The following is a 16327-nucleotide window of genomic DNA, read 5'->3' as shown; positions in this document are numbered from 1 at the left end:
CACTCTGTTAGGACTTCCTAAAGCTTCTGAATCATGCCCTTTAAGTTTCAAGACTTCCTGCTGGCTTTCCTAAGAGCATTTTTTTAAGAGCTAAATCACAACAAAGGAATTATCCTGCATGTACCAAGATAAATCCATCAGGATGTAAAGACAAGCAGGCACTAGCTTGAAGCATACAGCTGAAAATTTTGTTGATCATCTGTGCTTCAGGAAGCAACTTCCATGCACTGCTTTCCTCTTGTTGCTTCTCCACCACTGGGACCTGCGCAGACAGGTATTCCTAAAGTGCTCCCTTCTCTTCCCTCAGAAGTTGGTAAAGTTGATTTAAAGCAAACAAGCTACTGCCATCTTTGGCTGCCTACAATAGGGTTTTCCTCATCGTTGCCGAAGCAGAGATGTACATTAATGAGAGGGAAGAAGTGGCAGATTTCTTAAGGAACTCCACTCACCAGGGCTTAGATCTGGACTCAGGCAGTCACGTGGGGGTGGCAGCAACCCAGCTGGGCTGCACACTATAGCTCAGCTCTCTGAATAGAAGAGCTGGCCTGTTCCTACGCTGTAATCAAACTATACGACCAACAGACACTCAAAGTCCCCTGTTTAACTGATAAAGTATCTAGTCCAGTATCTACAACCTAGATCAGACATTCACAAAGAGCAGCATACTCTGAAGTAATTGTATGCTATTCTTGATATAAGATACATGTCTCTAGCTTCCAAATCCGTCCAGGCAGAGGCTTTCATCCAGCCTGCAGGAATTTACACCTCCTGCCAACAGAACATACACTTCCAGATCAGAATGTGAAAAGAAAGGGAGGACTAAACTGATGAATGACGGGAAAAACCAGGGAGCTGAGACCAAAGGTAGATGATGTTGTGCATTTGGGATACAAGTTTGGGATAAGAACATGAAAAAATGCATAACTTGGGTACCACTGCAGATGTGACCCATGCAAATTATGAAGTTAAAGAAAGTATTTTTAAATTAATGCTATCAATCTGTAAATCTACACATGCACTTACCATTATTTCCACCTAGTTTAGGGGTATTAAAGTCTCCAGGAACTGGATGTTCTCAGCTTATGTCATCATATGTAGGCAATTAGTTCAGAGTCCAAACGGGAAACACCCTACTTAGCTTTTTAGTTCAGCTTTTTTTCCTTAAACAAAAAGGCTAATATTCAAAAGATGTCATGTTTTTTTAAATCACTTAAAGAAACACTCCAAAATATAAAGATACATACTCAGATAATAAAATGCCACTGAATCAACTACTTAAACAAGAACAATCAAAGGCCTACATTTTATTATAGATGCTCAATATAGATTTATAAAAAAAACCTGAAGGCATCACAAACTATTAGTATCTAACAGGAAGGAACTAAAACGCTTGGCCAAGTTTTCATTTTGACACCCTACACAACCTCAAAGCCATGAGACTAAGAAATAAAAGTCCAAAGCACTAGCTGATATCCACCAAGCACGCATGGTAAAGGAAACATCCTGGCCCTTCCCCCTGTGCAATGGGAAGAGAACAAAAAGCTCTTTTAACCATGACTAGGTTAAGAGCTTCTGTTATTCCTCTACCTTCTCCATTCTTCTAAAATAATCTACTCTTACATCATATTGCATACTTCCCCAGTACTAATTGCCTTCAACACATAATACAATCCAGAAATAACTCAGATGTAACAACAATGTAAGAACCTTACACGCCTCTCTCAATTAGAAGTTAAACAATGCTGCATGATTACACTAATTTAAACATCTTTCCTTTTCCATTCTTAATCTAGTGCATCTGTGATACGCTGATGCCTGTGGTGATGACAGCATCAATTTCAAGACTCAAGGAAAAGGCATATGCCAGCTCCTTCAAAACATTTCAAAAGAACGATTTTGCTACCAAAACAGGACACAAATTATAAACATAACCAGTGAAGCCAGATGTGCATCAAGTCTTACTGAAAAAATGAAAAAACTGAGATGATAAGATGTCATTCGATAGCCTTTAGAAGTATTTCTAAAACTAACAGTAAGTAACAAATTGTAAAAAAGAAGTTTCAAATTGATAATTTTCCTTAAATAGACTTCACTTTCCTATTTTTAAGCTCAAAGTTTTTGTACCTAGACCATGCCACTTTCTCTATTTATTGTCTGTATGCTTCTATAGTCATGAAAGCTGTGGCATTCAGATGCTAAAACCCACACCACTGATTTCAGACGCTAAAACCAGTACCTTTACTATCATTCACTCCTTGCACAAGTTTAGCTGCAGGCCACTTTACTGTAAGGGAAAACAGTCAAGCACGCCAAGTACCAAGCAGAGACACAGCAGTGATGAGGTTGCTGATGGTCCTTAAGTTTTATTTGGTTTAAATATCACCAGATAAAAATACAACTTTTTGGAAGGCTACTGGTTTAGAATAAAGAAATATCAGTCTATTAAAACCACAAGAATAGATCACATTTATAAATCAGATAACAAAGGGAAGTAAATCGCCTTCAGTCCAAGCTGCCCTGGGCTCAGTATTTGTTATCTTCTTACTTCGCCTGGGGACTTTCCCGTTTACTCAAATACAGCCTTCCACTTTGTAGGTGCAACAACCAAGAACAAAGGCCAAAGGCTTCTGTTCCTTCCAGCAGCTTAATTATTCATGACTGGAAAAGAGTCTATGCCAGAAAAAAGTAAGCATAAGACAAGCTTTTCCCTTGTTTCCACAAGCTTATTGTCTGAAAAATCTAGTCTGCAATGTGGAAGCAACACCACAACGTCAAATCAGGATTTTTAGCTTCCTGTTTTGCACTAATCCAAATAATCATAACAACAGTGACTCACTTATTTTCAAGTTAAACTATATCCCTTCATCTTAAACCATCTGTTTAATCTTTAGTCCTGGAAATTTTTCATGTGCATTTTTATGCGCCAATGAAAATAAATTTTAAAAAAATCAAAAACATTGCCATCAAAGACATGGAAAATGAGATAACACTCATTAAAATAATCTGAATTTATCCATAGGCTCACCTTGAATCTTTTATCCTGCAGGACTTTCTTGATGGCGACAAGCTCTCCTGAATCACAGAGTTTGGCTTGATACACAACACCAAAAGATCCATTTCCAATCACCTTGGTGTCTGTGTAGCTAACTTCTTGTGGTCGATCTGGACCTTGTCCAGGAGTTGCCACTACTGTAGTCACTTTGCTGCCATCCTTGTCTCCTAGGAAGCAAGAGATACACAAGTAATCAAAATACAGGTGTAAACAAAATGACCAACAAGACAGAAACACGAGAGGGTAAGGCAAAGATTTAAACTGGCATGTGTATTTCACTATTACAAAGAAAAATAAAAAGACACTGACAAAATGCAAAGAAAACACTAAGCCTATTTTTTACTGAAATATATTAACTGGTTACAGTTTTTCATCTAGATCATTGCTAGCAAAAAATATTCCCTCTTCAGAAGCAAACAGCTCAGCAATAAAATATGATGCATGATGAAGACAAGTACTTATTTCTACACCTGATTAACATAAGCGGTATTAAACATAGTGTTATTTGTATTACCAAAATGAGGCATTTCCCTACATTTTCCTGTAACTGAATAAACCAAACTGCCAGTACAGGCTGCAGAGCAGCACTCCGTCCTTTACAGGGCATACATTTGGCCACAAAACCCAGAAGCACTGACAGAGTTTGTTACAAACCCACCTACATGTAAAGCTCCAGCTTGCATGCATTAGGAAGCAAAACCTTTGTGAAAGCTGGCTGCGTGCACCTGAAGTGAAACCTAGGCTGCATCGTACGGCACAGTCCTGCTCCTCTCTCATTCCATGCCTGGACTTCCTTGCAAAGAAGGGAGGCACTCATTGGGTCAGGGGGAGGAAGAGGGAGAAGAATGACGGTGGCACATACTTAGCTCACATCTCAACGTGAACCAGAATGCAGACGGAAACCAGAACATGCACTCAGGATGCAAGATCGCAGTGGATGCTGCGCAGGTGAATGAGCTTTGATGCAGACGCAGCAGCTGTGGGTTTCAGCAGTCCACAGCCACCGCACATGCACTTTCTCCGCCACTTTCCCATCAAAAGACAACACCACTATTACCTAGTCTTATCACCAGTGGTGCATCCCCTTGTTCAAAGTCTGACTTTGTTTGTAATAGGAGCAAAGTTTTAGGCATTTTGCAAGCACACACTGTGCATTTATTGCCCTTCAGTTAGGATGGCTTGGGTTACAGAATCAAATAGGACTGTAAGAAAAAACAGAATCTGCTGTTCCACAGCAGTTACTCTGCAACTGTACAGAATCTGCATTCAAGAGATGCTCGTCGCGTCTGCTTATTAAGAAACCTTCCTTCCACAGCTTCCCCAGGGAGTCTCTTCCGGTCCTTCACTACTCATGCGTTTAGAAAGATTTTTCTAACTGGTAGCTCAGATCACCTTTAGTGCAGTTTAGGCAAATCGCTTCTTGTTCTGCTCCCAGAAGGCATGAAAAATGGTGCAGCTCTCCCCTGTCCTCTTTCCCCTCACTGCCCTTCAAATATCTGATGGGCTGTTGCATAAAAAGTTACCACGATGGAGAAGCTATTTCTCTTTAGGGGACCTCTCTAAAATCTAAAAACCTCCCAGGAATAATATCCAAAACTAGACCCTGCGTAGGAAGCTTACCCCAGCTCTGCCCAGCGTGCTGGTGACTTCTCATGTCCGACTTGCGACACACTTGTTTGTAGAGCCCAGCACAATGTTTGCAGCTTGTGCAATGCTGCAACCTGGTTGACTCATGATCAGTTTGTGTACCAAACTCTCCTCTGCAGAGCTGCTGCCCGTCCAATCCTCATCCACTTTCCACTTACACACCTGATTACTCTTATCAAAGCCTAATATTCTGCATTTGGCCTGACTGAACCACATCCAAGGTTACTTAACGCTCTTTTGCCAGCTTGTCATATCCTTCAAGCACAGTCACCACCAGAAAGAGACACATTTCATGATGCTACGTGAAGTTTATCTAACAAATTGGTGAAAAACAGTGGATCCTGTGAGACTGGTTAAAGGCTCTTCAAAATCCCATTAAACATCTTATCCTAATTTTATCTTGAACCTCTTCTTATGCTCAAACAAAATAACCAGACCACTCTGTATGCATTTTAAGGGATTTCCAGTAGTCCATTGTTTTCCTAGGTTTCTCATGAGAAAATTAATTTGAAAACTTCAGAGCCAAGATACACACATCCACTCTACTTCTGTACTTCTAAGATCCAGAAGAAAAGTAGGCCGGCTTGGGATGATTTACCCTGAAAGATCCACATTAACTGTCACTCATTTCTTATGCTATCTTTTAGGTTCTTAAATTTTTTTTCCTTTTATGCATCCAACTGCTCCGTGAAACAAATGAACAAATTAAAAATACAGCACATTAGTGCTAAGGGTGCCAATTACTTAGCAAACAATACGCAGCAGGTATAGCCCTTCCCCAAAATATTCACCAGAAGATGAGATGCAGATTTACACATTTGAAGAAAAAAACCAAACAGAGAAACAACCAAAAAAAAGTAAAAACAGAAAGAAAAAATTAATGTCTGCTCAGAGGGACAGAAAGGAGCACAAATGAAAGCAGACTAAAGCTGCATGGAAAATTCACCCTCCTCTGTGATAACTGTAAGAAATAAGTGGAAGGAAGCCAGGAAAAGAACCAACCCCTTTTTTTGGTAAACAAGTTGAAAGTGCAATTCTGACAGCAGCCCAGCATTTTATTTGCCTGGCTATTTTGTGATTAGCATTCTAACTCAGCACATATAAATAGGTGACATCTACCTTACTGCAACAATTGTCATCATTTAGAAGGTAATCATCTACTTCCCCACTTTTGGGGGTTTTTTTGGTTTTGGGGTTTTTTGGCCTTGCTCTCAAGACCACAGTTTCAAGATCACCATTAATGAGGTTTGTTTCCTGCTTTCCCAAAAATCAAGACTACTGAAGTCTTAGATGTTAAAAAAAAAAAGTCCCTAGCAATACTGGTTGAGATTTGAAGTACTTGGTATCAACAGATCTGCTCTAAGGACACTCTTCAGAGCTACAGTTCACTTAGGGGTCTCCTTCACTGCAAGAGCAAACCCTGAATTTCAGGCCACATGAGGTGGTTCTTCCCAATGTGGCACTGCAGTGACCCGGGCAACTTCTCCAGAGCTCAAATGAGAAACCAGTCAGCTTTACACATTTTCCTTTTAAGTCTATGAAAAAAAGAGCTCCTAACTAAACTTGGTAAGCCCCAACACTTTGATTAGCTACAGCAAGAATTACTATGTTTCTTTACCAGAATGTTACAGAGCATTGAGCCTCCTAGATGTTTCTCCCAGTTTCCTTCTTTTAATAAACAACAGCTTTTGCAAACCCATCCACAAAAGACACCATAAGGACGCCAACCTTTCAAAACATAAGCCTGTTAAGAGTTTCAGTTATATTCTATTACAGAATAGTTGAACCTGAGGGATTGCAGGGGTAAAATTCACCTTGCACCTTTGATCCTGAAGCGTAAAAACAACTCACTGCTTTTCAAAATATACAAATAATATGTAACGCAGCAGCATCCAAGAGCCCCAAGCCTGTTTTGCCACTCATTCCACTACACAGATGTATGTACTGTTCAGAAGACCCTATAGAGTTCAGAATGTTATCCCAGTTTTTATTGTCTGGACAGCCAGAGTTGACTTGCCAGCCAAACAGCACATAAAAGAGTTAACTAAACAGCTCTGGGAAATTCCGGGTTTAGCCTCAGCATGACAAAAGATAGCAGAGAGCAAACACCCTTTTCCAGCCATCTGCACTACCTCCAAATTGAGACTCGTAACAGCAAACACCAAGAAGCACTATATCAGAGCAAGTCCTAACGAGAAGCCTAGACAGTTCTCATCCCCTTCACCTCTTATTTTGTTCCGGACTGTCCAACTTAGCGGCCCCAGTGGCTAAGCAGGCACTGTCAAACACAATACTCTTGACACCTTCAATTGTACGTCTACAATAGAACCAAAACACTAAATTGAAAAACTATGGAAGGAAGGAGGGACCAAACACCAAAATACTAAACAGCTCTTGCAGCACAGCTCACATCAGAAGAGTCACTAGCATTTGTCCAAAAGAAGCTGCCTTCTGGTGCCGATGGCAGTATGACCTAGCTTTACTGTAACAAGAAAGCAGATCCATCTGACTGTTTTTAACATCCAGGACAGGAGCAGAAGTAAAAATAAATAGCTATCATTCTGCAGTACACTTGTATTTGCACTTAGTACCTTTCATGCAAACCCTTAAAGCATTTCCCCATGCTGTTTTGATGTTTAACGTCTATGATGTGGTATTTGGGGTGTTTTTTGATGAAGAGGTTATTCCAGAAGTCTGATGTGCAACTGAAACCAAAATCCAGACAGTATAATTCCCAAATGCTCTGATCTTTCTAGCTCACTTTCCACCTTTAGCACATGATGACCACATGGGACAAATCACAAGCATTAAAGTCAATGGTTTGAAAGCAGAGAATACTCATCACTTTGTGGGAAGAAAAGAATATACTCCACTTAGGAGGCTACAGTTTATTAGAGCATCAGTGCAAGCTCTAACTCTTGCTCAAACTCTAATGTTTTCCAGCATCTTGATATAACTTAGAATGGCTCATGTCATCATTTTACCTAATGCCAGTGGCCACTTACCCTTTTCAAGCTGAGTGCTAATTCAATTTTGTACACTCAAAAAAAAAAAAAAAAGCAGCTGAATATAATCGAGTCTTTTGTTTATATAAATCAAAAATTAAAAGAAAATTAGTATAGAACAGTATTATTTTAATGAAATGGCTTAGGAACAAAAGGCATGCATCCAAAAAAAAAATAATATGGTGAGACAAGGGATTCTGCTGCTGGACAACCATTTCGTCACATAAATATCCCACCAGCTGCAGACTCCTACCACTAGCTCAGAGCTGACCATCCTACAAGCGTACTGCAGTTATACTTTTTACCAGTGCCTAAACATAGCTGTCAGGCAATAAAATCCATTTCAGCCCTCAGAGACCATGGAAGACGTCCTTCACTATCGATCAGAACGCCCCCCCATGCTTTCTACTGAATGGGCCTAGAGAAAGTCCAGAAGTATGTCTGCACTACATCCCTTCAGCTGTTTAGCTTCTGACTGAGCAGTACAAACACACGTTAATGCACATATAGACAGAGATCTATGATTCTTTTTTCTTTCCACTACATATACACCCTCTTCCTCTCTTTTTATGTTTTGAAGTTGAAGGGAAGAAACAATGAATTAGTAGGATGTTTACAGCTGCTTTCTTCCTACTTTAAATGCAACGTCAATCCTTTGCACTGTCTACAAACTCCTCCTTTTCACTTTACCTATCTCCTCTTGCTTCCTTCCTCCAATTGCTACACTCCTCCTCACTGGCATGAGCACAGGTCCTCCCATTAGATGTTACTTAGGTTGTTTTTAAGTCCTAAAAGAAAACCTCACAGACCTACAACACACTCTCTACAACGTCTGAGGTCATGCAGCAGTCTTGCCTCCACTTAATTCAAATATCTACACTGATCTGTTTTATTTCTTAGTGTCATCTCCCTATTAAGATACAGCTCAATATTAAGTCAATATTGACTACTTCTCCTCTTCCCAAGTCTAAGGCTTCTCCACTGTCTTTCATCTTATTTTGCTTAATGTTCAATACAGTCAACAAGTCACTTCCGTGGAAACTCTACACTGCTGGATCTAGCCCCTGCCAACTTGAATAGGTTACAACCAGCAGCTGACACAGCTACCTATAGAGAAATAAGTGACCAGAAGGGGATGGAAGTCTATCAGAACTGCACTGGCTTTTTTCAGTCATTGATAATTAAGAAGGTCAAAATTTCTGAATACTTGATGAAACAAATGTCTTAATAGAAAGCACAAAAAGAGTTATCTGCTAGGATCTGATGCCGACCATCAGACTAGGCTATGAAATAAACCACCTGGCTTCTTAGATATCCGTTCATGACATGTGAAGGAAGAAGGAGGTCATCAGCTGCTCTGAGAGTCTTCAGTGTGAGCAACACATGCTTGAGGCAATACACTGTCAGCAGAAAAAAATCACAGTCCTAGATGATGTTTTTCTAATTATTTTCCCTACAACATTTTTAAAAGGTCAGTTTCACAAAAAGCTAATAATTATAAGCCAGTACAGGGGAGAAAGTATCAAAATGGTATCTATGAACTGGTTTACTAGACAGCTTCCTTTCTTCATCAGTGAACTGCATGAATGTTACCTAGTGGGAGACGGTAGAAGATAGAAATGAACATTCAAGGATCAGACCAGAAAGACTCAGGGAATCGAAGAAAGGAGTCTAACAAATTACAATGCGTTTTTGGTTTTTAAGTTTACCCCTAACAAAGGAGTCCTTGAAATTTCAAAAATAGTTCAGGTCAAGCATTGAACAAAAACCTGTAATTGTGCCAGTCATCACCCAGAGAAGGCAGAAGCATTCACTAAATATATATATACACGCACACACTTGATTTAGCACAGGAAATGTCATCTGACTTCTTGACTGTAACTGAATATTGTAATAAAAGAGCAGCCATCAGACATTACTTAAGATCAGAAGAATCTCACAACTTGTATCCAAGGATTTTGGAAAAGCTAGCTAAAAAGTCTGAGAAGTGAAGTTGATTTTTGAAAGGAATCAGAACACTTGGAGAAATTCAAAGGTGGATGGGATGATCCATATTAGCCTGTAAATTTGACAATCATTTCAGATTAAGTAGCATACCAGCTACTTTGATAATGAATAAAGAATTGTAAGGTGGTTTATAGAAACTGGATTGCTGGACTCCACTTTGTTAATGGGATTACAGGTTCACTGGGAAAAGGCGGGGTGGGTGGGGAAAGCATTGATGCAAAAGCACTGTGACTTCTGCAGGGTTTCTGACTTGCTATCACATCCTGAATTAATGAAGAAACACATATACAGAAAGAAACATGACTATTAATCAAATTATAATATATTAGCCCATAAGTTTCAACACAACTACGATATAACAAAATACAGTAGGAGGCCCCAGCAGCATTAATTTTTGGCCTCACACTTAATGCTTTTATCAAGAACCTGAAAGAAAAGCTATGATGTTCTCAGACACAAGGTTTAGAGAGTTACATACAGGGTAAAAATCAATGAAAAAGCAGATGGCCTCCCTTTGTAACCCAAGCACAAACTAAGCAGAGGGATCCAAGGTGATAGGCTATAGAGTCAAACCAAGTAAACCCACCTCAAAGAGTGCAGTCGTCAACTCTGACTTGCAAGGCATCCTGGCATGGACAGGAGTGCCTAAGCACTACATTGCTACTGAGACCTAAAGCAATCCTTAGATATATAAGCAGAGGAACATCAGCCAGGAAGGAAAAAAAAAAAAGTTCTCTTTCCTATTTGGCATCCATGCAACAGCTACTTGGAATAGTGTGCTCACCCTTGATAGCTAAAATTCAGGAGTGATGATTTAAAACACTAGAGAATCAAAAAGAAACCACAGACATTATAAGGTCAGAAAAATACATTACTTTGAGTGAGACTTTAAGAGCTCAAAAAATTTAAGTCAAAGAGAGAAAGCTGGAGAATTATATCTAAAAGCTACCCATTTAAAGAACAGACGTTTCAGAGAGGGCTCTGATCTGCAGATGGAGAAAATACTGCAATGACTAGAAACAGAAATTGCAAAAGTTTGGGACAGAACTGTGGGTGGACAAAATTAATAAGGAAATGTTTTGGTTTTTTTCCTTAAAAAGTCTGCAAGTTAAGGTGATATTTGCAACATAGATTTTTATTTTAGATTGGAATCTTTTCTAAAGCATACAATACAGCTGGAACCCTAACTGCTAGGCTTGAAATAAGAAAGCCTGCAAAGGATTAACATAATGACTCTCTGGGTCTTAGGAAGTCAATATCTACATAAACCATTTTTTTCTACTCAATACTAATGCCATGGTGTCATAGCTCAACACCAAATATGCTGCTTTCTGCAACAGACAAAATCTATGTTCAATTTAAACAAAAACATAGTGAAGTGATAAATGATGAAAAGGTGAAGCAGTCATTCTTTGGCTTTAATGTTACTGATCAAATAATAGTCACCATTAATTACGTGTCATTTCACTTCTGTTTGGTTCAATACAGCGACAAATAATCAGGACAAATTTCAGCAACAACTGCCAAGCCAAAGACCACTAGAGTAAAACACTTTTGCAACAGTCCACCCTGAAATCAAAGTTGCCTTCACCTCTAGCTGGACACAAAGGAAAGAAGAAAAAAGAGAAAAAAAAAAATCATTCCACTTGCACCAAACAATAGTAATGTTTTTTTAGATGTCAATCAATTTCAAAACCTTCCAGGAAACAAAACCTGTAACCCCTAAAAACTGTTGGTACATCTACATTTTGCTTAACAGCTTCTAAAATGGCAAATACAAATTCAAAGTACTAAGTGCTAAACCTATGCAGGAGACAACTGGAAAACGAAGTAAAAGGTAAACACTAGACAGAAGTCCATCACTGCTATTGTAAAACTACTATAACATCACTACCAAATAAGCAGTAACAGCTCAGAAAGGCAACATAGCTTTATTAGAATAATGAAATAGTCTGTAACTCAAGTAACCTCTGTCTTCGTGCCTTTTGGAGGTCAGTATGTCACAAGGAAAGAGAAACTAAATATATTTTCAGGAAAGTGTGAGAGGTGTCTCCTATGTCTATATTTGATATAATAAACATATAAAATTACATCAAGATGCAGGGACTTTTTTTTTCCCCTATTATTTATCTGTTGGAAAATAACCCTAAAATTTAAGTAAAGAAACAGCATCTGGATTTACTGCATCTCAGTTCAGTCATTCCAAATGCTACTGGAGCTTTCAATCTCCCTTAGAGGTAATCACAGATTTTTGGATGGGGCATTCAATACACTCTCTTTGAAAGCTTAATACTAAAGACTATGAACAAGCCTTTAACTAACAGGTCCTGGAACATTCACATGATAGGCTTGTTAAAATGTCCACTACACCGTCACATGAAGCTCTAACGCATTGACTTTCTACAGGTTTGTAGATCTTAATTAAGGAAGTCAAAGCAAGCACAGCACAATATTGACCATGCAGTTGTGCTACTTTACTCCAGCATAAGCTTGCCTCTGAACAATTTTAAAAACAAAACAAAAATACAAGAAAGGATGGGAAGAGACCTGTTGATCTTGCCCGGATGCCTATCACGTTGGCCATCAGATGACCTCCTCTGGGTCCAGCTGTGGCAGATAGGATTCCAACAGCTATCTGCTTAAATTGGCCACTGCCAAATCCCAGCAGGTTACCATCCCATTGACTTATAAACCAATCAGCTGAATCCAAAAGGGATGTTTACTTGCAGCATCTGAAGAGAAGATTCATTTTACTAAACCCTTCCTTCCTACACCTGCATAAGGTGGTGCCCACACCTTTGAGAGGCACATTTAAGAATTGCATTAATCATCTCTCGCAGCAACACGTAGCTTGCTTTGAGTACTCTTTCTGTCATGGCAAACATAGACCGACACGATAAATTTCTAAGCAGGAGAGCTTTCTCAAGCTGCAGTTAACACCGAGGTGGGGGGAACACCCTGCCCTATTATCTTAGGGAGCAGCACTAAAGACATTTTCTTCTGTGACTAAACAAAATATCCACCAGAATGCTTACACTTAAATTTCTGCTTTGGAAAAAATACAGAAACATACAATTAAGGTAATCTAAACACTGGCTGCCAGTGGGGTTTCATAAGCAGTCTCATGCTCCTTAACAAGTTATTTTTAGTAGGCACTCTTTCTGGTCTCCTCTCTCCCCACCCACACGCAGATGAACCCACCCCACCAAAGTTATTTAGCTATATAAATCAACTTTAAATATAGATAAGGTGATTCCACAAATTAGGAAGCGAGTACCAAAGTGATCATAACAGCATTTGTTTTTATAATTTCAGGTCAGGTCATTCCTGCCCCAAAGAGCTTACAGATTAAACGCAGCACAAGAGACAAGGACAGAGATAGGGAGTGAGTAGAAACAGTATGACAACATCGTTTTAACATGAGACTGCGACCTCAACAGTATCCCCCTTTGCTACATAGCTCTGAGTTAATTGCTAGTAAGAAATTCAGCCCATACAGTACTAAGATTTCTTATTTGAAGCTTCCTTTAGTTGTTCCTCCCTCTTACATCATCAGGAACATGATTTAGCAAACATTTGCCAAAGACAACTATAGCAGTTCAGCTGACACGTAATAACTTATAAAACCCCTGTAACTGAGCCCTGACAGGGCACTGGAGAACCCCAAGTTACAAACAGATTGTATTTACCCACTTGTTCGTGCCATTCAACAGTTGACCCTCAATGAGTCTGTCAGCATCTTCTAGTGAGGCTGCTACAGTGAATCCACCATTGGGCACCTACTGACACGCCCACTTCAAGAGCACTGTCAGAGATTCCAAAACTTCCAACCCCACCAAGACTGAAAAATGATAAACAGCGCATTTGGGGAACTCCTAGAAGGCCTACAATCTTCCCACCAAAATACCTGGTATGACCTGTAAACCTTTTGCTAAAGTAGTTTCTTGTAAATCGCTTAAGTAGAGGCCGTCTACTTGCTGGAGGCTTCCCTGACTCAGTTTTAACTGCATTTGGTATAGTTTTTGCATCCATTTAAATGTACATATGTCACCTAGCCAAGTACATCTCTGATCCCTGAAAACAGAGATCATCACTGTTTTTTTTCCTTTTCATTATCTCTCTGCATCCACTAAAAGGTCTCTAATGCACAAGACCGCACCATTAAGCAAAACCCACAGAACAGCCACCTGCAAGTAATTGCAAGCCACCAAGACACACTTGCACGAATTAAGAGCATCTTAATACATCTTACAGGGAGTCTCCATTCTTCTACTGGGGTTTAAATAAGGAATCTTTCAATTGTGCTTGCTACAGCAGTGCTTAAGTATGAAGCGTGAATGGGACCCCACTGTGCTAGGCACAGCACCGGGAATAAGAGACAGCTCCTGCCCCAGGGCGCCAGCAGCCCAGCCTAAGGAGCAGACAGACAGACCGACCTAGGCCGAGACGGTACAGCCCGCAGAGGAAATGGTATAATGGCCGGTTGTTTCAGGCAAGCGCCAGAGTTATTTGAGAAGGAAGGAAGAAATGAAGAAAAGATCTGAAGGGAAAAAGGCTAAAAAAAAAAAAGAAAAGAAAAATAGTGAAGGTTACGAACAGCAAAGAGACAGGAACAAAAAACCCACAATACCCCAAACTCAAAAAAACCCAAGAACAACATCAGAACTACGCTAAAAGGAGAAAAAGCGGACAACAGCAGAAGCAAGAGCAGAGACTCAAGGAGAGAAGAGAATGTGGAGCAGGACTATTATCAGATTAACACTGGACAGAGACAGCCCCCAAACGAGTTCTCCAAGCGCACAAAGTTCTTGCTGTCACCACTACCACAGACAGCCCGGGGCGGCCACAGCCTCCAGGCAGTTCCCTGCGGCCTCTGCAACCCCTGCCAGAGCGTGGAGCCGTGGAGGAAGAAGGCAAGAAGCGTGTAGTTCCGTATCTGCTGAAGTCTCCTTGGCTGGGTCCCTTCTATTACACTGCTGCAGTTATCTGCCACAGCATCCCATCTTTGTCACAGTGCTCCACCCTCAAACCTTAAATGTTTTGTTTAATAAAAACGCAATTTCTGTATTTATCAATACCACAGGTGGCCTTGAAAACCCAGATGTAATGAACCTGCAGAGTATTCCTGGGAGGGCAGAGGACCAAGCTCTCTCCCCAGCCAGAGCCCTGGGTTCTGCTACACTTTTCTGCTCTCCATGATGTCAGAGGATTCTACTTTGTGATGTTTTTTTACTCTCTAACTTCACTGAATGCAGGACAGGAATGCAGTATGTGCTTGTCATGCTATTCCCTGGAAGACCAGGAAACAGCATCACAGACCCAGAGACCAGCCTACAGAGTGAATTAGACTGAGAGTGAAATCATGGCAAGAAACAGATTGTCTGCAATCTGATACAGCAGCCAAAATCCAAAGAGAAAGACAAATGAAGCTAGTTATGAAAAGGCATTCAGTTGATGCCTATCTTTTAACGCTGGGGGAGGAGTAAGAAAATTGCCAGCTGTTCAGAACCAACATCCACCTCAGGTGGCAAAAAAAAAAAAGTCAAAAAGTAAAATGAGTAGTAGCTAATCTGAATCCCTGTGTTGAACTGTGACCTGTGGTTGAACGCTATTATAAGAGTGAAAGGGGCATTACAGCCACTACTGCAGAATAAATAAATAAAAATTAAAAAAAAAAAAATATCAAGTTGCACTGCACTGTCCTATTCATACTGCAGAATGCAGACCAGCTCTAGGAGACTGCAAAACCTCTGCATCTGTCCCACGATACTGCTTTAGATTACACCACAGAAAAGCACAGAAATGGAACAAGTCAGTTTAGGTTAAAGATGGCTTTGAATTCAAGGAGAGCATTATCTCAATTAACATTAAGAAACTATAGGCATGCCATCAATGCAACGCAGATATTCTCCATGGCAGGAACAGCTATCTTGGTAAAGGAGCTCTTATTACAGATGAGGCAGCATTTTAGAAGCTAGATGCGTAAGCTTTTCATCATTGGCAAGTCTTGATTATTTTTTTTTAAAGTAATAAAAATAGTAGGACAAGAAGAGCAAGAGAACTAAGTGTTGGACATCTCTAAAACTATTTAAGGTAACCAGAGAAATTACAGCTCATTTTCACTTTATACATAATCTGACCAAAGTGGGTGCTACTGCCCAAAAGGATGGTCTTATTTCTACCCTTCATGCTCCTGCCGCAGCAAACTTGGCAATTTTGTAGCCTGAGGATGAGTCAGTTTAACTCAGTGATCTGACAAAATAATCCATCTCCAAAATAAAACAAGCCTCAAATCAGCAAGTTGAACCAACGCATCTTGAAGACAGGCAGCTCTTAGATCTGACACAGTGAAGAATGGAGAACGAGACCGTTCCTTACTGCCTATACTCCCAGATAAGCCACGCAGATAAGTGTAGCATAAAATCACACCCTTTAACTCAACGCCACAATGGAGATGCAGCCTGTGAAGGAGGCTGCCTTCAGAAGGGCAGTGCTAGTCCTCCCATCCCTCCTTGTGCCCTGACGCTGCTTTGCCCTGGTACCAGGTATCGAACAACTACTATCAGTGAGTGAGCTGGATCAGAACTGCTTCTGGAAGGACAAAACTGCTGTGATT

The 16327-nt window shown here is 40.2% G+C and overlaps 1 protein-coding gene across 2 annotated transcripts in view; it reads right to left on the bottom strand.

Moving 5' to 3' along the window:
• Positions 1 to 16327, bottom strand: part of GSK3B (glycogen synthase kinase 3 beta) — a 154243-nt gene that overhangs the window by 93795 nt on the left and 44121 nt on the right. For both annotated transcript variants that reach the window (XM_074593771.1, XM_074593762.1), the window contains exon 2: positions 3026 to 3219. In XM_074593771.1, coding sequence (XP_074449872.1) covers positions 3026 to 3219 — 194 coding nt within the window. The remainder of the gene's footprint in view (positions 1 to 3025; positions 3220 to 16327) is intronic.

This window comes from Larus michahellis, chromosome 1 (genome assembly GCF_964199755.1).
Source record: "Larus michahellis chromosome 1, bLarMic1.1, whole genome shotgun sequence".
NCBI classification, from domain to species: domain Eukaryota; kingdom Metazoa; phylum Chordata; class Aves; order Charadriiformes; family Laridae; genus Larus; species Larus michahellis.
The sequence above is the reverse complement of the archived record's forward strand: the minus strand, read 5'-3'. Positions and strand labels throughout refer to the sequence as shown.